This window comes from Lutzomyia longipalpis, chromosome 1 (genome assembly GCF_024334085.1).
Source record: "Lutzomyia longipalpis isolate SR_M1_2022 chromosome 1, ASM2433408v1".
Lineage (NCBI taxonomy): Eukaryota > Metazoa > Arthropoda > Insecta > Diptera > Psychodidae > Lutzomyia > Lutzomyia longipalpis.
Window position 1 is genome coordinate 11,871,946 of NC_074707.1, and position 26,154 is coordinate 11,898,099.

Consider the following 26,154-nt stretch of genomic DNA (forward strand, 5'->3'; position numbering starts at 1 on the left):
ACTGTTAGTTTTGAGCATAATTGAATTATTTTCCCTCAAAAGATCCTAAAAAATCTGACTGAACTTTAATTATTTAATTGCAAACCTTTTCTAATCCACTGAATTCAAAAATTTAATATTTATTTATCAAAAATTCAGATACTGAATAATAAATTTCCGCTAATCTTTCGAAAGAAGCTCATATCCTTTATCTTCTTTCTCAATTCCTTAAATTCAATAGAAGTCCTTTCTGCCATTACATTATTTTCTGCTTTTTCAATGTTCTCTCAAAATGCAAACAAATTTCTTGAAACCAAGACAAGACTGCATGTAAAATGTTGCCGGCTTCCTCTAAAAGATTTATTTTTTGAAAACAAGAAAAGAAAATATTTTCCTGAATGCTGCACTTTCGTGGAATTACCATATCGATTGATAAAATGTTATCAGCGGTGGATTTAGTGGGAGAAATTCGTATGGAGCACTCGTTATCGTTGGCCCTCTTTGGCTTGCTGATATCTCCTGGTGGATTTTCGCACGTATGCACAGAATTCCGTGAGAGTGGGCCTAGACCGTGAGTGTTGGCAAAAGTTATTGGTGTTGAACCTTCTTCTTCTTCGATATTTTTTTTTCTCCAAAGGAAAATTTCCATAAAAACTCATTAAAGAAAAATGGTGAGTAAAAATCAAATATTTGTGCGAACCACGCCAATGTAATTCCACCCATCCTCCTCTCCCCAATCTGCCAGATGCGTCAATTTGTGCGGGGAATGGCGGAATTTCGCCCTGTGAGCCATCGCAAAGCCTTCGGATTCTCATGGCAGGGAATGAAACACCATAAAGCGGTAAAAGATTGTTTTTTTTTATTTATTTTTCTTTAATATCCTTTTTTTGACTTTTATTTTGTATAAGAAAAAATTACGCTTCTCCATTCTAAATATCATTATATGTGAATAAATAGATTTTTCTGTACACTAATGATCTAAATTACGCAATAATTAAGATTATATATATTTAAAAGTTTTTCTCTCACTTTTCCAAAAGATAAATAAATAAATAAAATACAATACAAAGTAATATATTAAGTATGTATAATAATAAAATCTAAAATGGTAAAAAAAAGTCTCATCTAAAGTATTATTTGAACAACAACAAAGAAAATGACTAGATTTTTGTATAATGTTCCATCGTTTTTTTTTTTAATTTGATGTCTATCTGCTTAATTTATATTCACGAAAAATACATTTTACAAATTTAAGAAATATTAAATCCTATTTGTTAGTGGAAGAAAAAAAAATATTAAGGAAATAATTTAAAAACAAAATGTAAAAAAGCAATCTTTTTTTGGTGGGATAGTTGCATAAAATTCAAATTATTTATATGTTTTATATAAGTAGAATACAATATTAGAGAGGAAATTAAATTATATATAGGTAGGTTATTTATATTTTCTTTTGAACATTTCTTCGTCTAGTTTTTGCAAAACTTCAGTGCAGTGTTAATTGATAAGGCGGAAAGAAACGCTCTAAACACAAAAATTCTTCTTGTTATCATAATCTTCCATTACGCAAAGTACCAAGATTAAAAAAAAGTGAGAAAATACTAAATCTAAAATGTGACAAAAATAACACAGGGCAGCAATTTTTGGTGGAATTAATTGATTATTGGAAGCAAATTCTTTCATGGCAAAAAAGAAAATCTCTGGTCATAATTCTTTTAGTGACGTCATTATTTGCATTTTTTATAAAATTTTTGCCAGTTTTTTACCCAGCTGATCCTAATGAAAACAAAACTAGGAGCATTACGCGACGCGTATTCCGATTAATTCCTCAATTAATGCTAAATCTTTAAATTGCACCACAAAATTTAACTGCCCTGTGTTACTTCTAGAGATGAAAAACTAACTAAATTTAATTACACCTCTTTATCTAATTTACTCTGAATTCTTTTTTTTCTTCTTAAATTTGTACAACTTTCTTGAATGTTAAATGGAAAGTCTTCTAAATTATGTATATATATTGAGGAACACAATGAGGGAAAAAAACACTAATTCACTAATTTCGTCCTTAATCAATAAGCTAAGTTTGATTATAAGTATAAAGATTAATAGACCTTAATTATCACAATTTGATTATTAGGTATTCATTTTTTTTCACCATCTTATCAACATTTTTTTTTACTTCAGTTTTTCATAGAATTTTCTCACGCTTAGAAACGCTTTTCACGTTTCTGATTTTTTTATATTATAAATATTATTTTTTTTATTGAGATTTAACTATAAAATAAAATAAAAATTATACTTACCTTTCAGAATATACATATGTGTAGATATATGTATATATTTTTTAAATATTTATTAGAATTTTTAGTTTTCAAGCAATCTCTCGTGGAGTTAATAAGAGATCAAAAATACACTTTTTTTTTTGATTTTTTATACATCTCAAAATGAGGATGATGATATTTAAATGAAAAACTAGATACAAACGGAAATAATTAAAAAAAAATATATATGTATATATATAAATTATTTACAGTGTAAAAGTTTATGAAATTTTTTATATGAAAAATATCTACGAGGAAAATATAAAATAAATTTTTTTGAATTACTAAAACATGAAACTAATGAAAAATTGAGAAAAAGAACGTTAAATACAAAAAAGAGATTTCTTTTTAAGGACACTCTTTTACCACCCACATTAACATAAAAAAAAGTTATTCTTTGGCACAAACTTTTCTAATAGAACAAAATAAGTTCACAAAATTATTTTCTTTTAATCACTGCGTATTACACTACCGGGAAAATTTTCAGTTTCTACGATCAGCGAGGAAAATGGGTAAGAAATAGAACACTAACCGACACGATTAGGGAAACTTTTAAAGGACTCAAATTGATTTGTATTAAATTTTATTGGAAATAATCTACGCTAATGGATTGTTTTTCAATTGATAGATTTTGTTGCAACACATTTGATCGGGAAGAGAATTCAGTAAATGGAGATGAAAATGAATTTTAAATCCTAATTTAAAAAAAATATATTGTGAGGAATTATCTAAAGAACTAACTTTGATACATAATTTTATGTCATTAATATCACCAACAATTAATTCAGAAATATTCTCTACTCTGTCTATCTTGAAAACTAAACATCATTAATTTTAAACCTATAATGTCAATGTTATTTATTGAATCTCTAAATAAATATTTTGAATTAATATTTAGTTTGCATGCAGCTATTTCAATATTTATTATTAATTTCCCTTCAATTGGCAGAGTCCTCTTCAAATGTGTTGCAACATTAAATCCTCTTTCTAAATAAATTGTGGATATCAAAAGGTCATAAAGAGGTTAGAAAAAATTCTTTTTTTGTGAACAAGAAGTAGGTAACAGAAAGACTTACCTTTGTAATGATGTTCCTTCAATTCCAATTTCAATTTCAAATCAATTTTCTTTTTTTTTCTCTTGCTATACCACCTAAACTACGAAATTATTTTCCAGATTTTATAAAAATAAAAGTAAATATCGAAATTTTTGGTCAAAATAAGTACACTAAAAATGAAAATAAAATGTACTCAACTGTTATTTTGTTTAAGTAAATACAAAAGCTGCTCGAAAGTGAATTTTATGTACAGAAAAAAAAAATGAATTTTACTGTGAAATACTATAACTTGTAGATTGTGATTAAATAAAAAAAAACCATTTAAATGATTTTTAAGTGAAACACTTCAATCCAAAGCTTACGATTTTTCTTGCATTATGGTGTAAAATTTATCAAATTAATTCTAAATCTTGTTCTATTTTTTAATGAAATAGTTTTAATTTTTTTATTTCGTTGGAAACGACAAAAATCTGCTGATCCAACCAAGAATTAAAAAGCATAAATCCCACAGCTAAAAGCTGGAAACTTCCTGCTCAAGTGTTCAACACTCTCTTTATGATTTAAGTAAATTAAAATTATTTATGAGAATTGGGAGCTTTAAGAGATTGGTTAACATAACAGTCTTATCACGCTACAGTTAAAGTAAAAATACAAGTTAGTGCTAAACATTTTTCATGGGAATGAATGAGAGAAAAGAACATGACATTTTGAAGATTAGATAATTAAAAAAGAATAATATTTTGAGGTATTAAGAACATTAACTGAGCTTTTGAGGTCAAAATTGATCAAAATTCTAATTCACTGAAAGATTTAAGAAAAGCTCAAAATATCATTTTTTCCAATGAATTAGAAGAAAGTTACACAGATCATTCCTTCAGGAACTTTGATGTTTTCCGACAACTTTGCTATATTTTGTCTGTAAAATATGTTTTTCAATACTTTTTCTAAATTCTTCTATGATTTTATTAGCCCCGGTCTTCCCTATTTTTCTTCTCTTTTTTTCTCGAGTATCGAGCTGGAAAATCTCATTGTTGTTGATCAATTTGCCCTAACAGTTGTCAAGGATTTATTCTCAGAATAATCATGCAGGATATTTATAGCTTTCATACTAATGATTTATCAGGAAAATAATTTCCTTTAAGAAGCAAGCGCTAATGTCAAATATTTTAATTTTTCTTTTAATTTTCATTGAAGGTGAAAAGCTTTAGGTATTGAAGTGTTTCAGTAAATCAATTTAAAAGTTTTACAGACTTCTCTGAAAAGGAAGAAAAATAATAAAAAGGCTGAGCCCTTTTCTCTTTTGAAACACAATTAAAATTCTTTCTTAATGTGGTTTTAATGTGATGAAAATCTTGTACAATAAAATGTTAGTAAACTAATTTATTTACATTTAAGACACAATCACAAAAAATCTAATCATAAATATTGAAATTGAGATTCAAACTAATATTTTCGGTGGTATAATTTTGTGAAGGAAATTCTAACAAGTACCTAAATATATATTTACTTTCGTTCACCACATTAAAGCCACATTGAAAGAGGATTAATCTATAATAGAGAGTCTATTGTTTCTGCAGAAATTCATTGAACCGAATTTCATTGTTAATCACAACGACGAGGGACTTGTTATTTTTAGACTGGAGATAAAGAAAGAAATTAAGGCAGAGAGTTAAAAGAGGAACCTCTTTAACCTTTTTTTCATCATCTCACGTCTTTTGTCCTAATCGAGACATAAAATTCCAATCGGGGTTCTTTTTATATATACATTGAGGGTTCCTGAGGATACTTATGATGCCTTGAATTCATGTTTACATTGTCCTTCCTTTATTATTAGGTGGATTTAATCACTGATTTGGGACAAAATCGAATACGTTGAACAATTTTTTTGTATCCCAAAGGGTCCTTAAAAAATATGAAAGCTTCAGTTTATTTAAGCAAAATGTTTAAAAAATTTTATATTGAAAAGTTGCTATTAGAAATTATTTTCTTACTACTCTTGAGCTTTTTTAAGTAGCAAATCGCAATTTGAGACACAAAATTAGAATGAAATTTGTCTCAATTAAAATGATTTCTTAATGAAAATTCTAAAGAATTTCCACGTTTATTTAAGCAATTTTGATAGGTTTTTCTTAGTTTTAATAATAATTATTATTTATTTAAACTAGTGTTTTTGGGTTTTTTAATTTTATCTTTACATTAAAGTTTTTGTAGGAGTTCTAGTACTATAGGCTAAAAGCTCAAGTACTAAAGGAGCCCATGCGCTTGATATGGGCGAAGTACCTAATTGAAGGAAACGCAGAAAACAATTTTAACCCACCCAGTCTTGTAGGGAATCAAAAAAGGATAAAGAATCGCCAAAAATATTCACCATTTTCCACTGGGGTCACAACGAAAAAAGGCAAAAAAGTTTTGTAAAAATTCAAAAAAATTGACCGCCATTCGCCATTTTGTCTCTTTCAATGCATCAAGCAGATGTTTCAATGCTTCGTCAATATGAGCTTGTCGATGACAGTTTGACATTTCGTTTATTTTTTTTTTGGGAGAAAATAAAAAAAAAATTGCGTATTTTTTAGTTTAATTATCGTGGTAAATGTGTTTTACGTGTTGTTCAAGAGTGATTTTTATAATCTGAATACCTGAAGGATGAATTCCCGCACAACTTGTGACCGTCTCAGCGAGCACATCTCTCGTTACAAAGCAAAGCAATCCAAAAACATTGGTCGTGGATCGTATTGAAGATGACTTTTTTACGAATTGAGAGATCCTCTGCGCTGGAATCCTTTGCGTTTCACACTACCACGACAGACAAGACGATGGATTGCTGGTTTTGTGATTCCCTGGATGTTGTCACGCAAAACCTTACAATGTTTCTTGGCACATACTTTCCCAAGACCTTTTCCACGACCAATGATGTGCTCGCTGAGACTGTCACAAACTGTGCAGGAATTCATCCTTCAGGTATTCAGACATAAAAATCACTCTTGAACAACACGTAAAACACATTTACCACGATAATTAAACTAAAAAATACGCATTTTTTTTATTTTCTCTCAAAAAAAAAAATGAATGAAATGTCAAACTCCCATCGACAAGCTCATGACGAAGCATTGAAACGATTGAAACATATGCTTCATGCATTGAAATGAACAAAATGGCGAATGGCGGCCAATTTTTTTGAATTTTTACAAAACTTTATTGCCTTTTTTCGTTGTGACCCCAGTGGAAAATGGTGAATATTTTTGGCGATTCTTTATCCTTTTTTGATTCCCTACAAGACTGGGTGGGTTAAAATTGTTTTCTGCGTTTCCTTCAATTAGGTACTTCGCCCATATCAAGCGCATGGGCTCCTTTAACCAAATCATAATCAGTCTTTGAGGACATTAAACTATGTCTTTGATTTGGCTCATATTTATTTAAAAAAAAAGCTTTAACAAATTGATTATGTGTTTTTTTTGTAAATTGAAAAGCTTGATTAAAGTATCAAAGTGTTTTACAATAAAATAAGCCACTTCAAGTATTTTTTTTTAGTGTAAAATGTAAACATAAATTCAAGTCATCTCGTAAGCTCAACTTCTTTAATTTGTGGTTTATTAAACAAAAAACAACAGCTTCAATGCGATTAGATAAAATATGAAAAATTTAAATAAACATTAAAGTTCACTACCAACATAAAAAAAAAACATAAAATAAAAATCAAAAACGAAAAAATCTAATTCCATTAAAAGTACTTCTTCAAAATGTAAGTCAAACCGTATTTTGTTGTTTTATTTTTGCCTAAGAAAAATATTAATTGAATAATAAGTTTCGTCAGTAAAAAGGAGTGCTTTTTAAATTTCCCGAAAAAATTGTATTACACACACAATGATACACCAGTTACATTCTTGCCCAAAAATTACACTAAGTTTCTAAGAATATTTATATAATTATTATATAATTTATATCCAATATAAATGTCTAAGTTGTATTAAGTAATAAGGAAATACAAAATAATAAAAAATAATGTAACTACTACTTAATCTATTTACGTAATTAGTAGAAGTGAGAAAAAATATAAAAAAAAATTAAATCAAATTCAAAACTACTTGGAAAATAAAACTGCAAATTCACATATTAAGAGAAATAATATTTCTTTTTCTTTTAAACTAAATTGGAAAACTTTTTTTTGTTTACAAATTTCTTAATGTGGTTATTTCAGAAAAAAGTAGAGGAGGTAAGGTTTTTTTTAGTAGTTATATTAAAGGAGGATTACTGTTGTTAAAAGAAAATTAAAAAATAGAAAGAAAGAACATTTTGTAAAAGGGAAAAAATGTGTTTTGTCTTTTTTTTTTTAAATCCATTTTTAGTAGCTACGTTTTTTATACAGACAATAAATCACTTTCTAGAAAAAATTCTACACAAAAATTTTCAAAGAGGATTTAAAAGACAAATATTTGAAAGATTGTGACTAAAGAAAAGTTTCTTTTTAGCCTTTTGCGCAATCACTTTTTTTGCAATGTTTTTTTTTTCCTCTATAAACATTAAACAACATGAAACATTAATAATTTCTGTGTGAATTTTTTTTTAAAGGGAAGAAGAGCAAAAGGTGGGATAGAGCATAAATGTTTTTTTTTTTTCATTTTAGAAAGAGTGAGATTTATGACGTCAGTTTTTTTTTCGATTTCTTAGCTAAAAATAGATTTTATTCGAGTTTTTTTTTAGAAGAAAATGTGTGTATTTTTTCTATATATCAAGAGCTTTTTTTTATACATTACGCTAATACCACTAGAATTAATTTAAAAAAAAAAAGGAAATCTTTCAATAAAAAGAGATGAAAGTTGATAGAAATTTGAAGAAAATGAAAGGAAAGAGGAAGAAGAAAAACTTATTAAATTGATTTTTGTTTTCATTCTACGAGAAAATATCACAATTTATTTTTCTTATTCTTTCAATTTCTTCCTTCTTTTCCTTCCTCTGCCACGTATTTTTTTTCATTTAGTTTTACAAGTAATTGTGTAATTTTTCATCGATTTATGTGAAATGTTTTTTGCATTTTTTTCTGTATTTTTTTTTAAAGACACACGACACACACATTGATTAATTTTCTTTTTTTTAAAATACATGAGAGATTATTTTTTATTTAAATGTTGCAAGTTTGGGATTCTTCGTCTTCTTCTGCTTCCATAATAGCTACTTTGTATTTTTTTTCATTTACTTTGTTTTACTTGCAGTAAATCTACGCCTATTTAATGTGTTTTTGAGAGTTATACAATTTATTTCCACACAGAAATTACCTGTTTTGCATTTTTTTGTCTTATATTTCTTACTATTTTTTCTGGGTGATTTTGCTTTTTTTCATATAAAATGAATTTGTTTATGTATTGAAAAAGAAAAAGAATTTGCGGTACAAGTTGCTTTGTTTTTTTATGCACTATAAACATTATGCAAAGATAAATTTATGAGATATATATATTTAAAAATACATTTTTATATATCGTGAAAAATTACTAAGAAACAGCAAAACTACTCCAAAAAACAATAAAAGTTCAATTTGTTTCTTTTTTTTTTTTTTACTTAAGTGTTTAACAAATAAAAGGATTTTCTTTATCTATGTATTATTTTTAATGTGGAAAAGAAACTACACTAAAAGTTAATTTTAAAATTCGTAGAATAAAAAAATGTTCAATGGGTGGATGTGTGTGTGTTAGTAATACAAAAAAAAATAGAAATAAAAAAAAACTAGAAAATGTTTTTAGAAGGGAAATATGGTGTGAAGTTAAGAAATGGAAAGAGGTGTGTGTGAAAGAACGTTAAGGAACAGAGGAAACGAAGAAGGATATTAATTTTCATTTGTAAGATTTTTTGCTAAGAAAATGAAAGATACATTTTGCGATTATTTCTATTTTACTTTTCAAAAATTTCTTTATCTTGCTCACTTTTTTTTCTCTTTTTTTCTTTAGAAATGGAAAATGGGCGTGTTTAATGCATTTTCATTTACCTATATATTTTCCATCGAATTAAAATGTCTATATTATACGAATTTTTTTTGCGAAAAATGTACAGTAAGATAAATGTGTGAGAAATGTTAAAAATTTCTTTTTTTTTCTTCATCTAAAAGTGATTTGAATGAATTATGCAAAAATTTGATAACTTGATTTTTTTATACTGTTTGAGAGTTTTCTTCATCCTTTAGAATTATATTTTTAGTCAATAGTTTTTTTTGTTTTAAGATTAGAAATGTAATATATAGTAATTTATATAATTTATTTTACACTTTTTTTTACTTACTTTTTTCATTATTTTTATGAATAATATTAGAAATACAAAAATAGAGGAACCTTTTTTATTTAAAACGCTTCTCGTATATTGTGTTTTTTACCTTTCATTTTCAAATTCAATATTTTTTTACTTCACTTTTTTTTTTAAATGTATTTATTACAAAAAAGGTGTCACTCTTAATAAAATTTTCATCATTGTTCTCATATATTACTTTGATGAGAGAATGCTTGTAAGCTTACTTTTAAAATTTTCATTAAATTTTTTTTTAATTACAGTTATTGCTCTCAGATATATTTTATCTTTTTTTCTCATTTTTATTATACTTTTTCATCTCTCTAAAAATTATCTTTTCATTTATTTACGATAAGAGTATTGTCTCATTATGTTGTTGACTTAAGGAGAGAAAATTAGTGATGAAAAAAATATGAGCTTGACGTTTTCTGGATAAAAATACTTGATATATTATTTTATATACTTTTTTTTCTTGTTTTTAAATATGAGAAAATATTTTTTTTTATTCTTGGAAAAATTTGCCACAGTATGGCAAAATTTTCTAATATATGATTCTTCCTTTTTTTCTTCTTTCGGAAAGAATAAAAAGTATTCGATTGACCTCTTAGAAAAAATTCATATATCTTCTTCTCTTTTGTTCTCTCTTGTATGATTTTCTACACACTAATTTTACATTCGAAAGAGAAGTCTTGAAAAATGTGAGAAAAGTTTTCATTTTTATTTTGTTTCATTTAGTACAAATAATGTGATTTGCTACAATTAGATTTTTTTCTCAGAGAGGGGTGGGGTTAGTAAGGTTTTTTTTCATTCATTGTTTTCAGGAAGAGACATGCAGAAAAATGTGTGTGTAACTTTTTTTTGCAGGTGATTAGATTTGATATCATTCACGAATATTTTTTTTCTACACACAAAAGCAATATTTAGTCACATTTCATACGATTTTCCTTTGAAATTTCTTTTTAAATCCACTTTTTGCCATATATTTGTTTGTTTTGTTTTATTAATTAGTATAAATATCTATTCATGAAATACACTATCACACAACAACAATACAACAAGTCTTTCTAAATTTGTGAAGATTCTTTTTACGTTTGTTTTTCCAAAAGAGGACATTCCTTTAGAAATTCCTCAATCGAATACTTTTTATTTTTCTTAATTTTTTTCTGGATCTCTTCTCTTTTTTTTTTGAGTCTGTTTCTTTATTTTCCTTTTAACTATCTATCTCGCGTAGAGTTGTTATGTGAAATTTTTCATGAAATATTCATGAATATCCATGAAATATAACATCTCTAATCTCGCGAAATGTAACCAAAGACAAAGGAATTATGTTGATTTATGAGAAAAGTAAAAAAGAAAATTGTTTTTTGATGATAAAATGAAATAACGAAAATAGAGAAATAAAAGAACATGGAGAGGGAAAATAGGATGAAGGATTATTTCTACAAAAATTAGCGTGCAAATTATTACAGTCAGGTATTGGTTAACGTCGCATGGGATATACTCTTTCCACCCATTAATAATAATGAGTGGAAAGAGTATATCCCATGCGACGTTAATCAATACCTGACTGTATTATTTATTTGTTGTTGTTTTAGTAATAAAGAGTATAGAGTGAGTTTATCTAATATTAAGTGCTCTCTTTACCCATTAATCTTAATAATATATGCTTTTAATTCGTTCAAAGAAAACATTAAAATCATAAACACCATCTTAAAGCACAAGCTATTTGTTTTTTTTTTTCTTTTTTTTCATAATAATTCTTCTAAGTACAGATAAAAATACATAGAAATATATATATTTATAAATATATACAAAGAAACTCAATTACGGATTTTTTATTTTCATACTGTGTAACTTTTTATTGTTAAAAATTCTCCAGTTCAAAAATATGATTTTTTTTTATTTTTAAAAATTAGATGTAATAAGTGCTTAAACTAATGGAATACAAGTAGAAAATATAAAAGAACAAAATAAAACTAGAATCTAATACAAAAAAAAAAGAAATTAAGTACTACTTTTCTCAAAATAAAACATTGTAATTCTAAGAATAAAAAAAAATAAAATAAAAACTAAAATCATCGTTGGGACCACAAAAAGTAAGAAATATGTATCTAAACTCTAAAAATAAACTTAGGAAATAGTAATACTTATAGGAGATGATAGTAACTATGAGCCATCTTCAGTACTAAAATACTATTTATGATTATTACTAAAAAAGAAACATAAAATATGAATTATTTTAAGGGGAATTCACTTGAAAAGATTTACACCATCCATCATACTAATTTTTCTTTCCAAGTCTATCCCCTACAAAAGACTAAATGATAGAGACTTAATGTTAATTGTAAATAAAATCGCACTTAAAAATAAAAATACGTTTTTCTTCGCATTTCACAAAAATATCCCTTACTTGCTAAAGAAAATAAAATATCTTTAAGAACTAACTCTAAAATAAAAATATTACTGTATTACCTCAGTCAAATTCGTGTTTTTCTCTATTTTTGAGAAAACGAGTTTATTTAGGAGTTTTCACATTCAAAAAAAAAACATCGGCAAGATTTTATTATGCATTAAGAGAAGCAATCTTTCTTGGTGAATTATATATTAAAAAAAATAACTCATTGTCAGAAAGATTTTCTACACATTTTTCCCCCATTCATCTGAAGCATCCCTACAGAGTTTTCAAGAGCTAATCAGTATTTGTTTTTTTTTTGTTTTTTTTATTCTACCTAAAATTGTAATAATAAAAAAAATAAATATTTTGAACGTGAATGGCAATTTTGAAAAATTGTATTTTTTCACAGATTAATTGCAAAAATTTACAACACACATGTTAATTATTTTTGCATAAAAAAAGCAATTAAGAAAACTCTAAAATTCGCAAAAAATATCAACTACCTTCTAATAGGAATTTGTATATAGTTTTTCTTTTAATGTAAAAATTCACCTTTATCTTTGTTCTACTATTTCTTGTTCTTTATTTTTTTTCCACAGCTTTCTTCACAATTTGTTGTTCCTCTACAAAGAAAAACTTTTTATTTCTTCTTTAGTTCTAATATACTCAGTGTCACTAATACTTCGTTTTTTTTTTTTAATTATTGTTCTAAGGATAATGCAAGAAAAAAAATATATAGTTGAAGGTGAAAATATTGAGAAAATTCTGTCTTTCAAAGAGGTTGTCTGAAGAATTTTTAAAGGGGGTGTAAGAAAAATATAAATAAAGAGTAGGTATATATTCTCAAGTAGAATAGAACCACGAGCGACTGTATATTACAGAAAAAATATATATAAAATTTAAAGCAGATACTTTAAGAAGTGCCAAAGCTCTACACACAAAATATAATCCATAAAATATTTCTTCTTTAATCTACGGAAATATCCATGATTTCAATAAAATCTCACAAAAGAAATCATAATATAAAAAAAAGGAATTAAAACAATCACAATATCTTATTCTAGACTGAAGAAAAGTCTTGGAAGCATTAAGAATTTTACGTTTTCTTTTTTCTCTGAGGTTAAAATATTGGTCCTCTGTATTTATATCCTTTTAAGCATTTTTTTCTTTATCAGGTTCCACGAAGTTGAAATGAAAATATAACTTCAAGAAAATAAATTTTATTAATATTGGAAGTCTTGGTCTCTTAAAATTTTTTCCCATCGCGATAGAGATATAAGTTTGTACTTTTTTGTTATTCAATAATTTTCGTCGATTTTCCGCTAGATTTTATTTGAAATCTTAATTAAAGTTGCTGACCTTTTTGAGATTACGAATATTTTGTTCTTTGTTAGAATAATTTTGTTCTCTCGCGAGAAGAATAAGAATAATTTCTTGAATAATTTAGTATCAAAAAACATTTAAAAACTTTATCATTTTCATTTTCAAATATGAGTAATTCTATCGCAATTTTCTTTTAAATTTTCACAACAGATTTATCAAAATTGTTAAAATTATTTATTAATTTTTATTATATTTTTTTATATCTCAATTATTGCTTAATTATTGTCAAGTTTTAAATATATGTAGGTATTTTTTTGAGGAAATTGAAGAAATATATTCGAATATTCTGAAGAAAGAGAGTAGTTTTTGCAAACTTTGGAAAGGCTGTAAAAATGTTGTTATTTTTCCCAAATCTTCAAAATGATATGATGTTGTTCACAGACGTTCTCATTTGAAGAATTTAATTTAACTTTTTTTAAACTAATTTATTTTGTCATTTTTTTTCTCGATATGTTGAATTTTTCTTCAGTTTCACGTGAATTTAGTCATTTTTTCATAATTTAATCTTTTCTCCGCTACCTTGCAGTTATACTCTTGCATAATAAAAAAAAAAACAAAAATTAAAAATAAACCAAAAAGTTTTTATTCAAATTTCGGTCTCACATAAAACTACGTTATTTATTTTCTGTAATAAAATGTTTGAAACTAAAAATTCAACAAAAAAATTTCATTCCATTGAACTGCTTTCATTTTCTTTATATATACACAAAACTACTTCTAATTTTCTCATTATCATATAAAATCTATTTCTTTTCTGTTTAAATTTTATTTATACAGACAAATAAAAATGAATACGCTAACCCAAAGTAAAATATTACTAAAAATAAAATTTTCAAATAAAACTTTAAACATCGTTAGTAAGTTTATTTTTACGGGAAAACACTAATTTGCAGAAATTAAATTAAAAAGAAAAACAATGACTATTTATATTGAACAAAAAAACAAACTCATATCTCTAATTTTCCATCTTATATTGCATTATTATCGTTTACAATAGAGACATTTTCAATCATACCAAGATCATACTGCGGCCAAAGAAATTAAGAGAAATTAAACTTATACAATTAATATCTATTCTAAATAATAAATTTACAAAAAAAAATTCTTTCAAATCCAACCAGAGAGGTCCAATGTTTTCCATTTTTAACTAATTTCAAACGACCCCGAAGGATTTTCTGGCATTCTAAAGCACAAAGCAAAATTAATTTCACTTTGTTGAGGCTTTAAGTTCCGTATAAATTTACCAAAAATAAAATGAAAGTAATCTACTCATTTTTTTGTAACAATACATTTTGATAAGGTTAAGTCTAGATAAGGCACCTAAACATAATTAATTTGGTATAAACTACTTCTTCAATATCTTTCTTTTTTTCATCCAATAAAAATTATTAAGAAAAATAAAAAAAATAAAAAAATAGTATAAAAGAACAGAGCAATGGCGCTCCTTAAAATCGCTTTTTTTCGATGATAAACATTCTCTTTATTGGAACAATAGAGTGCAAAAAAAATAATACGGGCAAGAAGGAAGCTACGTAAAATAAATATCCTAGGAAGGTAATAAATAGGTATACATATTTAATGAGGCAAGTTTGGGTATTTGTTTTCTAACACAAAAATTAAGAGCCAACTAAACGATTATTAAAAGCTGATCACTAACTTTTCATTTTTCTTTTTCTTTAAATATTATATTGAGGTTTCTCACAAGCGTTTAATAATTTTTAAAAGTTTTTGTCTTGTGTGATTTATTTTTAAAAAATTACTTTAAGTAAGTAATTTTTGTTTTTTAAATCTTTTGCTTATTAATTTTCTTTTTGCTCAAATTGTCAAAATTTTTTTAAATGGTTTATCTAATTTAAAAAATTATTTGTTTTGCTTTTTGCTTATTTTTTTTCTCTTTAAGTTGCTTTTTTTACTTAATCCTTTTCCATGGAAATTGCATTTTTTTCACACTTTACAAATTCAAAAATTTGACTTTTTAAAGTTTTTTTTTTATTATTTTTAAAATTTATTTCTTTAAAAATTTGTGAAGAAGAAAGAAAATTTTCAACAGAAAAAATAAAGCAAAGCAAAGAGTGAAGTTTTTTTTGAATAAAAAATACGAAAGGTTAGAATAATTAAGGATTAAAGTGTACCTAATTAAACAAATTATAAAAAAGAATCACTAAAAAATATCATCATCGTCATTTTAACTCCTCCAACCTCTTACACGAGATTTTTTTTCATTGAGAATTTATCAATTCAATATAATGGAAAACTAGGGTGCGGAACAAGAAAAGAATTTCATGTTACATCACCAAGAATTCAAAAAATTCTCAAATTTTTACACATTTGTGTTTTTTATAGTATCCATCATTACCAATGAATAAAAGAATTTTTCAAATATCTTTGAAAAATATATAATACTGCTTATTGCGAGATATATTGCTTAAAAACTATCAAGTTTTCTCTTTACATTGAGAATTTTCCATTTTTTTTTTCATGAAACTTGAAAGAGCATCTTCCGTGTTTTTGATAATTTTCCCAAAATATTATTTTTTTTTATTTTGTGGAAAATTATTCGTCTAAATTTACTTCCTATTTTCTAATTCTTTTCATTTCCCTTCACTTCCCATCATCGCAAACGCCTTATAATCGTATTTATTTGTTTTTAGACGTGAAATTTCAAAGCCAATCAGTGGATTTTTTGCTATATACTTTGTTTTTTTCAAAGAAAACTCGCTTGGAAAATTGTATTTAATTTTTTTCCCATGAATCTCACAGCATATCCTTGTGAAAAGGAGTTTAATTTTTTTTTAATCTACGTGAAACCGGTAGAATTCTTGAATTTCGACTTCTTTTCTTGTTTATTAAAAGTCTGTTCCTACATTTTTTGTTATATTTTAGAATATCCTTCAGGAGGGGGGAGATAAAATTTGCATAAATTGATAAATAAAGTGGTGTCCTGAAAATATTTCTACTTTAATTTTAGTTTTGTTATTTTTAAATTTTCTCATACAGAGAAATTGTACCAAGAATAGTAGAAATTAATTCAAAGAATTTAAAATTCTTGGAATCCAAGAAATTGAGAATCAGTAATTCAAAATTGAAGGATTTATCTCTCGAGCTTTGAATTTTTCATTGTGAGCTTTTAAATCCTTCAGTCTTAAATTGAAGTTTAAATGATGCTGCAAAATTTACTAATTTACCAAATTGGTTAATTAATTGCGCTGAAATACAATCTAAAAAACTACCTGTAATCTCTTTGTATGATTGAATTGCAAAAAATACGTCATACTATGTAACTAACTAATAAAAAAATACTATCATCATGAAAAGGAGACAAAGGGATAAATAGTAATGAAAAACCGATATTAATTGCTTCTCACAAAAGTTGAAAAAGTTTCTCATCTCTAATCTATGGGATTTGATAAAATTGTTTTTTTTTCTTTAGTTAAATCTTTCATCAACATCCTACATTTTCTTCATTGAGAAATTCTTTAGGCACCACAGTTATTACAATTAAATATTTTCTTTTATTTACTTTAATAATACTGTATGATGATGTTAATTTTTTTTTTGGCTAATAAATTTGTTTTTCCAAAACCAAAAAATGAAGGAATATCTAAATAGAGAGTGGAAAAAAAGCTAAGAGAATTTTTATTAAAGTTTTGTTAAACTATTGAATGGGTTTTTGTTTGTTAAAATCTTCAGAACTACGTTTTTGTTCAAATTTAAATGTAATCAAAAATGTAGACAAAAAATATACAGAAAAATCTAAAAAAAATAAAATCAAAACAGATTAAAAAAAAATAAGCTAAGAAGTGTTGGTATTATGTTTTATCAAATAATGCAAACAAATCTAATGAAATTTTTACATAAGAATAGGATTTGTTTTCATAATGAAAATTCTATATTTTTTGGTTGTTAATCTGCAGTGAACAAAAAATGCTATTTCAGTGATAATTTTTATAATAAATATAAAATTTCTGCTCAATACATTACATTGAGATAAAATTTCTGTCTCTATGGGGGTGTTTAATCCACTTAAAATTTTAGAATTAAAATAAATTAAAATTCTAACAATCATGTAATTTTGTTAATCTCTAAAGTTTTTTTTTGATATTTTCTGCATAACATAATTTTTCATTTTAAATGAAAATTTTGAGTAGTAAATTACAAGAATTCCAATAGAGATGTGTTGCATAGATTACACAAGAACAACTAAGGAGAATATTAGTGGTATATATAAAAAAAACAAGAAGACAAAGAAGTAATGAAAGTTATTAACACAAAAACAAATATCTAGGAGGTTTTTTTTCAACCATTTTCTGAGCAATGAACAATCTCACATATTTTTGAAAGAGATTACGTATATAAGTATTTTGGTTATTACATTAAAAATGTAGAGAATTGGTGTAAAAAATTACGGTGAAACCAAACGTTTACATTCTCTTCTAATATCTATGATTTATTATTTTTTTTAATAATAATTTCATTTTTACTTCTGCCATCTATTTTGTCCACTAAAAGTAAAATTTAGATATTTAAAAGGTATTTTTAGTTGGGTTTTATACTCATCGGAAATGGCTTCTCGTCTCATCTTGGATTCTCATTGTAAAAATTTCCTTGTAACTATTTTTTTTTGTGTTTAGCTTGGTGGGTTGTTCTTGTGGCTTTTCATTCATCACTTATCCATCTCACGCTCTCCCTTCTCACCATCATTGCATCCTTCATTAAAATCCATCTGGATTTGAAAAGTAAGAAGAGAGAAAAATCATAAACAAAACGCTAAAACGAGATTCAGTTGGCGATCTAAAAGAAATTGTGTCTGTTGGAAATGAAATCCGCTCCAGCATGTCAATCGTTTTGGATCTCTTTCTTTTCTCTTCATTTTCTTCCTCCTTTTTTTCTTTTCTTTTAGTTATTCACTAACTACTTTGTCTCCTCCATGTGTGAGTTTTCTTCTTTTAATTTCTATTGTGATACCTCTTTTGTTATCATCTGTGTGGCTCGTCTCTGAAAAAAGCAATCCATCCACATGGCTAGGGGGTAGTACTGAGATAGTCCCCCCAAATTCCCCTTCTAGCATCTTGGTCACCGTTGGTATTATTTCTCAACTATCTAATTTTTTGCTGTAACGCCGTCTCGTGTTTCTCTGCCCCAAACTCCAATCCATTTCAATCTTATTCTCCCATAATTTTCCTCTCAGTGTCTCATGTCAACTCCAATTTGCTTCCAAAATGCCCTCCCACACATTCACCCCCGGGGGCCTCATAGTGGCACACACTGTACACACGCATGGGGGCCAAGTACGCCCTACACGTACATCCCCATGCCGTACATGGAACCCCAGTCGACCCCTTGGAAACTCGACATGTCCACATTTGTGAGACTATAGCCCTGATAGGGGTTTCCAGGTGCCACTGGGGTAGCTGCGAGAGCTGCTGTAGTTTGCGTTGGGGGCGCGGCGGGCTGAGGCTGGGGCTGTGGTGCGGTCGCCGCATGGGCGGCAGCAGCAGCGGCTCCGGCGGGAATAGGATACGGCGCATATCTGCAATGATACCAATAAATTCAGTATAAGAACTCAATGAAAAAAAAAATCTTTAATTTAAAATGAGGATGCAAATCTTCTTCTCCTTTGAGATTTTTCACCCCTGAGAGACTTTTCTGCAGTCCTGGAAAATAAGAAATCTACAGCACATTGCACGAAATACAGTGATGGTCGTGTAAATGGCAAAATATTTTTTGCAAAATTAATTTTACTAATATTTCTGCAAATTTCAAAGATAAAACCATAAAATTCTTTTTTTTTAATTAGTAATTAAAAAAAAATTAAGGAACTCACCTAAAACTATGAATAGTCGGTGGATATGTTGTGAAGACTTTTCCAAAGCCGGCGGCTGCAGCATTTTGTACTTGAAGAGCGGCAGCGGCTGCCTGAGCCGCCTGTGCCTGAGCCTGTACGACAGCAAGTGGATTAGCGGCCGCCACTGTGCCGGCGGGCCCTACCATTGGTGCCGGAGCCGCCATCCGGACACCAAGACCACCCAGCATCAGTCTTTTCTGCAGTAGTTGCGCCGCCGGCGTAACTGCCTCCTTTGGCTGCGCCTTTTTGCACTCCACCTTCTTATTCTTGATCGTATGGAAGTGAATCTCGCACACGCGATCCACCACATCCTCATTTTCGAACGTGACAAAGCCAAAGCCACGATGGCGCTTCGTCTGCTGGTCCATTAGCATCACTGTCTCCTCCACTTTGCCGAATTGACTGAAGTACCCCTTCACTTCGTCCGCTGATGTGTCCTGACTCACACCACCCACGAAGATTTTCTTTGTCTTATTCGCCTGTTTCGGTCGATTCTTGGGAGTTGCATGCTTCGGATCGATCTTCTTGCCGTCCAGCGTATGAATGGGTACCTTCAGCACCTTCTCCACACTCGATGGGTCTGAGAATGTGATGAAGCCGAAACCCCGACTCCTCTGGAGGACGAAGGAACATTGCATAAGAAACGAATGAGAATTCGCAACAGAAGGCAAAAGGAAAAAAAAAGTTTATCTCACCTGTGTGACGGGATCCTTCATAATGAGGACATCTGTGACTGTACCAAACATGCCAAAGTACTCCTTCAGCTTATCCGCACTCGTTTGCCAACTCAGACCGCCCACAAAGAGCTTCCCAGGAGCGGGATCTGTGCCTGTGTTTGGTGTTGATCTGCCCGATGAGCTTGAATGTGAATTTGTGGTTCCATTGATCGCCCCATTAACCGCCGTCCCATTCATTGGATTGATGGCTATCAAGGCATTTTGCAGGTCGTGATCGATGAGGGGCTTTGTCTCGAGGCCCGCACTATAAACAGACATTTTTTGAATTTAATTAAATTCACTTCTCTTGAAAATAAACTTCGCAATGCAAAAAATCTTGAAGAAGAAGAGAACAAAAGCCAAAGTTTTCAATACAAGGAATGCTTAGGTTTGTTATGCGAAAAAATGGTGCAAAGGAATCATTGCTTATTTTAAATTGTATTATAAAAAAATATGCTTAAGTAGGGATTTAAAACCATTATAATGATAAATCTGATAAAAAGTAAGATGATAAATTCAATGGGATTTTAGGTAGCCCCAGTTTCCACTATATTTTATTAAAATAGATTTCATTGAGAATGGAATGATCGTTGAATGCTAACGAGTGTCTGATTTGAAAATCAGTCGTCTCATGTGACGGAAATACCTCCTTCCAGGTCGTGCCCCTCGTCGTTCTGATTAGTTGCACAGTGGTTGGGATGATTGGCTTCATCGTGTACTGCTCCCAAACACGAGACAACCTGGTTTTCCGTAAGACATCCAAACCCCACTGGCAGACGATGGATCTGGAGAATCCTCGAGCATTGAAGGTGAGTTTATTTGATTTATTTATACATCGTGCATTTGTTATTTATATACCGGAGAGATGTCTTAAAATGGGAAACGTTTTATTGTGACAACTTTGAGAATTATTTAAAAAGGATTTCTTTGAATTTTTAAAAGGAAAATTAAACGATTTTTCTCAATTTTTAAACTTTTTTTCAATACTATATTTAACGTATTTTTACTAACAATAAGAACTCTTGCAAAATATCCCATACATAGAACAATTTTCCCTACGTACAGGTAATGTACGTTCAGTGTTTTTCCGGTCACCTTATTTCTCACACACCCTTGGGTTTAATGGGGTTGAGCTCCTAGGGGTTCAACGAACAGCCTTCACGCAATTTATTTTCAAATCACCTCCCACACATTGGGGTGGGTTGGGGGGCTTTTTGTCCATCACATCATTAATTTCACAGGGACAAAGTTTGGTGAGCCATTTCGTGCTACTTTTTTTCCGGGATGATAAAAACTACCGGTGAGGGAGCACATTCACCAGCTGGTCAATCAATCACAAACTCAACAACCGCAACAAGGGGTTAAATACTACCACCACTCTCTCATACAGTTTAACTTTCTATCGAAACCCCCTTCTCTGCCAAATGAGTTCACAGAGAGTTTGTAGTGCATTTAGTTGGGGTCACAATGTTTTATTCATGGCCTCTCTGTGACACACACGCTCCTTAAAGAGTTAGCTAAACACCCCCGTAAACACCCTCTCCGAAATGTGCTGAAAGTGGTGCAAAATTGCCATTGACCAGGGAGAGCCTTTCTTGTGGTACCCACCCCATTGCCCCAACAGCAAAGCACCCATGTGTCACAAGTTAACCCATGCAGAAGGGGAAAAAGAAAGCAATTTTGACTCCTCCATCGACGATGGAGGAAAAGCCAAGAAGTGGAATGGAGACAAAACTAAACACTCAAGGCTCAAATTGCCTTGAACTTTTCACTTGACCTCGTGAGAATAGAGCGTTCGTGAGTTGTTCACCTTTAATTTTCTTCTCTCTCTCTCTCCCCATCTCTCTTGCACTCATTTTATTAATAAAATACACATAGTCAACAGTTTCTTCATTTTTCCACCACCTTTCGTCTCACCTTACAGGTCATTTTCATCTTCTTTTTTTTTCTCATTCGCTCTCTATACCTCACGTACAGAGTGCTGGGAAAAATTGCTCCCTATTCTATTCAATCATGTGAATTTCGTGCAAATTCTCCATTTAACAGTAATGGTGGATGATGATAAAAGAGCACAACATGCTTCTGTGGTTAATAAATAAAATACAAAAAAAAAGAAGTAGCTATGAGAATGGAGTGGCGGAGATTTGAAATTAATTAACATAAAAGCTATTTTGCCACAATTTCTCTTCAGGCCCACACGGAGAAATTTTTATTCTTTCTATATACCTACATAGTATAACATTTTCTATACCGAAAAAGAGCACACAACTTTTTCCCTCGAGGTTCATTGAACTCTCTCCCCGCCCACTCGTTAGGAAAATTTGAACTTTGCCAAGTGAGACACCCCACCCTATAGCGCACCCTGTACACACGTACACCATGCTGAATAAACACCACATTAAATCCTCGTTTTTTGGCAACATATTTTCATCTCATTAATCCACTTTGTGGCAAGGATTTTCAATTAAATTCTATTATCAAAAGACTCAGAGCTTGATTGAAATTTTCATAATTTCCAAAGAGTTTTGTTGATGTGGGAAAATTCATTTAAAAATCACTCGGAGGTTCTTCCACCCCGATTATGGCTTCTCTACCCCATAGTACGCAAGCTTTTTGATAATCAACCCTCGTTTCATGACAAGAACACCCCATAGAATAAAAAAAAAACAACTGTGCGCCGAAGCTACAGTGTTGAACTTTCTCACTCATTCTCGAGGATGTCTTCTTTTGCACTCAAACTCGCCCTCAAACACTTTGTACAGGAGCAGGAATAATGAAAATAATTGAATTATTTAATCTATTGATTTTCAATTTATGTGATATAATAGGGAAATTTTAACTCTTTAGAGATGTCTTTAAAATGAATTTTTAAGGAGTCTCAATGATTTTGAAATACTTTATTTATGGATCTATCTTCAGTAATTCAACTGTCTGTGAAAGATATTTTTAGAATTTTGATTCTGAGAATGTCGCTTAGTGTAATAGAATATCGATAAAGATTTATTGAGTGAGTTCCCCTTTAAAGGTTTCAACTTTAATTTTCTTTATTTCTGTACCTAAGCTGAAAGTTAGAAACCTTTAAACAACACCTTCAAGGATAAATTCTATTTATACATTATGATTCACCACGATCGTTAGCATAGTGTCAGCATAGTGCAAAGTGCAAAAGACTACCAGCATGATTTTTTTGCAGTTCATGACGAGACATGGCATCTTGTGAAAAATCTTTGAGGAGTGGCTGGGTAGGATGGCTAAATCCCATCCCCAGAGTTCAATACACAAATATTCCATTGACTTGTGGGGTGGTTTGGAAAATGCAGTCACAGGGTGGGGTATAGACTTGCCGGGGTACTTGTGAAATGGAAACTCTCTCTCTCTCTCTCATGAGCATCCCAACCTACCCCTAAATTGGTCTATTGATTTTCCTCACTCTTTCGCCCAAAAATGGGTGGGAAGACGTGACGAAAAACTAGAAAAACCCCATCCCTCCTGCAAAGGGCGATAGAAAGAAAATCCATGTGAGTACCTTGTTCATCAGTGTGTTGAAAAAGAGAATCTCACAGTGTTGGGGTCTGATTTGTGCAGCTTCTTTTCCTTTTTTGGAGGAGAAGAGACATTTTCCCGATAATGACGATGATTGTGATGTCAAACACGAACGTGCCAAGATGTGTGGGGAGCAGAAGCAAGTGTCATGGGGATAACAAAGGACATCTACCATCTCTCTTGTACATATTTTTTTTTTCGGGGGGTGACTTTTCCTCCCCACATTACAGAGGAGAACACCCCGAGTTTTTCTCACCAAAATCCTACTCCATTGTCCCTTATTTTATACTTCTCTTTGGCATCGTAATTGGTTAGAGAGAGAACGCATTCTAGCTAGAGATCGTGAAAGGGCACAGAGAGAAGTAAAAATATATAGCTACACCTAAATCAAGACAAGATGGTTCAATGTGAAAATCGCCTCAGGGGTATTTACCACACATGCGTGGAAATGTACCCCATTTTTGCTATTAGCATCCCTCGCGCATCCACACGCAGACTGGCGAATTTCCACCCCTTGTCTGGCGACGGCGCCCCATCAATTGAATAGCATTATGAAGTAGAGCTGAGCCCGTAGCAGAAGCGCTTTTCATCAATTAAAAAGCAAATTGAAAAGAATTACTCGGGTATAGCATGCCAGAAACAGGGTGTGTCCAATTCTCAAATTTCCATTTTTATCATTATAGGGTAGAGCTTTTAAGGGGTTGTTTCTACTATATGTATTGTACAGCTACATATATAAAAGCAGATATATCATTAGCTAAGGGGAAGATTTTTTAATAAATTCAAAATGCAATTTGCGTAGTGTAGTCAGTTGTATGTATAAAGTTTGCACGCTAAGGGATGCTTCTAACGGGAGAGTTTTCGTGATCCAGATAGGGGGTCATAAATGATTTTCTTCTGAACTCGTGTGTGTTAAGGGTGCCGTGGTGCGTCGACTCGGCGTGACGAAGTGATGCGAAAATTCGCCACCACCCTCCACAGAATTTTCCAATGGACACGTTGTCATGGTACCGAGAACTAGTTCTCGAAGAGGGTAACCAACCCTCCGGTAGTCGATTCAGTTAGCTCACAGTGTTCGTTCGTGCGCCGAAAAGCGGGTTTTCCACATACACATAAAAAAAAGAGAGGAGACATTGAGGATTTTCACTCAATTTTATCCCATCCGGCTCCGCTAAGACTATCATTTTATGTTAAATCCTCAGTAAAATTAATTTTCTTTTCTTTTTTAATCCAAATAAACCCCCAATTATCCCTTAAATATCCAAATTTTTTTTTTCTCCCCAACCATCGACCACCTCTCTTTGTCCTCTCGAGTAGACACTTGTTTCAGTTGAAAAGTTTTTTCCTGAATTTACTTTTTTTTTTCAAAGTGAAAAAATGCCAAAAATATCCATTTTTACGAGTTTTTACTCTTTTAAAGATAAAATTTTAATGTATTTTGTGAATGTGATTTTTTATTGTGCTTCTTGATCCAATGTAAGGATTTCACAGCATTCCCTACGCTCTCAATTCATCTATTAACCGGGTTACGGTGATATTGTCCTGTCACAGCAGTACTTTTGCAGTTTACTGTTGTTTCGGGACATTTGCATCGTTTCCCAACATAATCTTCAAGAGTCAACCACAAATGCTCTGGAAATGGATTTGATGATTTTCCCTTCAGTGGAAGTCTTATGGAAATTTTGCGTGAAAAATTCCTCTAGCGACAAACCCCTTTTTTCTCATTTAAAAATCTCTCCTTGGGGCTTTCTTGCATTAGGTGGAAAATCTTGAAATTGTGCACTTAAGTGAACCATAAAGAGGATATTCGGTGGAAATTTTTTCTGTGAATAGCAGAAGATGGGAGAAAATTTGCCTTTTTTTCCTCGACAACGTCCTCCTTTCGTCTATTGATTGGGTGGCCGCCATGTTGGGATTGAGCTCCGATTTTACACCGACGACACAAAAGGCACTCCCGGAATTTTCGTGAGGTTTCTCCCTCACACAAATACACCCCCAATTGGTGGGGCTACCGTACACACCCTCCACTAGTGTTTGTGAAAAATAATGAAATAAAGAAGTTCGAAAGAAAGGAAAAAAAACCCCGAGTATCCTTCGCAAAGAGATTCTATAAATGACTACCGCCCACTTTACAGCGAAGCATCGAAATTGAGATATTCAAGTGCAGATATGATGTATTTTCGTTTCAACTATATTGTACGTTGTGCGTCATTTAAAAAGATATGTAAGCACTAGTGGATCAACGGCATTGCATCTAATATCTGATAAACTGACGCGATATATATCATTTTATTCGCTGTTAATACTGAGAAATCATGCATAGCGAAATTTATCTCTCTAATTTTCTAAAAAATGCACATTTCACCACTCATGGGGCCATTGCATCAGTTTCATTACACCTGCTTCTCCTCAATATTCAACCCAAAAGCGAGTCAAGTGCCAAGTCTTAATCCCCTCAGGTTGTAACTACATGGGATATGCCTTGTAGGCGGCCAAAATCAACAAGTACAGGAGAGGAAAAGAGTATATAACACGAAAGGCAATTCTTTCTTCTTTTCATTCCCAAACCATCCCGAAATAAGCCCAAATGGGATGGGACGATCAGAGGGAGGAAACGGGATAGAATTTTCAACCGGTGGTTCAGCCACCCTTT

The 26,154-nt window shown here is 30.3% G+C and overlaps 5 protein-coding genes across 15 annotated transcripts in view; 1 reads left to right on the forward strand and 4 right to left on the reverse strand.

Moving 5' to 3' along the window:
• Positions 1 to 26,154, reverse strand: part of LOC129790073 (luciferin sulfotransferase-like) — a 767,385-nt gene that overhangs the window by 262,456 nt on the left and 478,775 nt on the right. The window lies entirely within an intron of this gene.
• The window catches only part of LOC129788207 (probable Rho GTPase-activating protein CG5521), a 626,970-nt gene that overhangs the window by 262,456 nt on the left and 338,360 nt on the right, over positions 1 to 26,154 (reverse strand). The window lies entirely within an intron of this gene.
• LOC129788331 (tolloid-like protein 2) overlaps positions 1 to 26,154 on the reverse strand; it is a 606,934-nt gene that overhangs the window by 262,456 nt on the left and 318,324 nt on the right. The gene's annotated exons all lie outside the window — the stretch shown is intronic.
• LOC129790533 (normal mucosa of esophagus-specific gene 1 protein-like) overlaps positions 490 to 26,154 on the forward strand; it is a 44,975-nt gene continuing 19,310 nt past the window's right edge. The window contains exons 1-3 of the mRNA XM_055828085.1: positions 490 to 650; positions 725 to 820; positions 20,615 to 20,767. Of these exons, the coding sequence (XP_055684060.1) occupies positions 648 to 650; positions 725 to 820; positions 20,615 to 20,767 (252 nt within the window). The 5' untranslated portion in view covers positions 490 to 647. The remainder of the gene's footprint in view (positions 651 to 724; positions 821 to 20,614; positions 20,768 to 26,154) is intronic.
• Positions 12,118 to 26,154, reverse strand: part of LOC129789821 (RNA-binding protein Musashi homolog 2) — a 96,867-nt gene continuing 82,830 nt past the window's right edge. For 7 of the 10 annotated variants that reach the window (XM_055826916.1, XM_055826877.1, XM_055826924.1 and 4 more), the window contains 3 exons: positions 19,938 to 20,223; positions 19,222 to 19,856; positions 12,118 to 18,927 (listed from right to left, as the gene is read on the reverse strand). In XM_055826916.1, coding sequence (XP_055682891.1) covers positions 18,693 to 18,927; positions 19,222 to 19,856; positions 19,938 to 20,223 — 1,156 coding nt within the window. In that variant the 3' untranslated portion in view covers positions 12,118 to 18,692. The remainder of the gene's footprint in view (positions 18,928 to 19,221; positions 19,857 to 19,937; positions 20,224 to 26,154) is intronic. The other 3 variants (XR_008750514.1, XR_008750511.1, XR_008750510.1) reach the window with 1 other exon arrangement.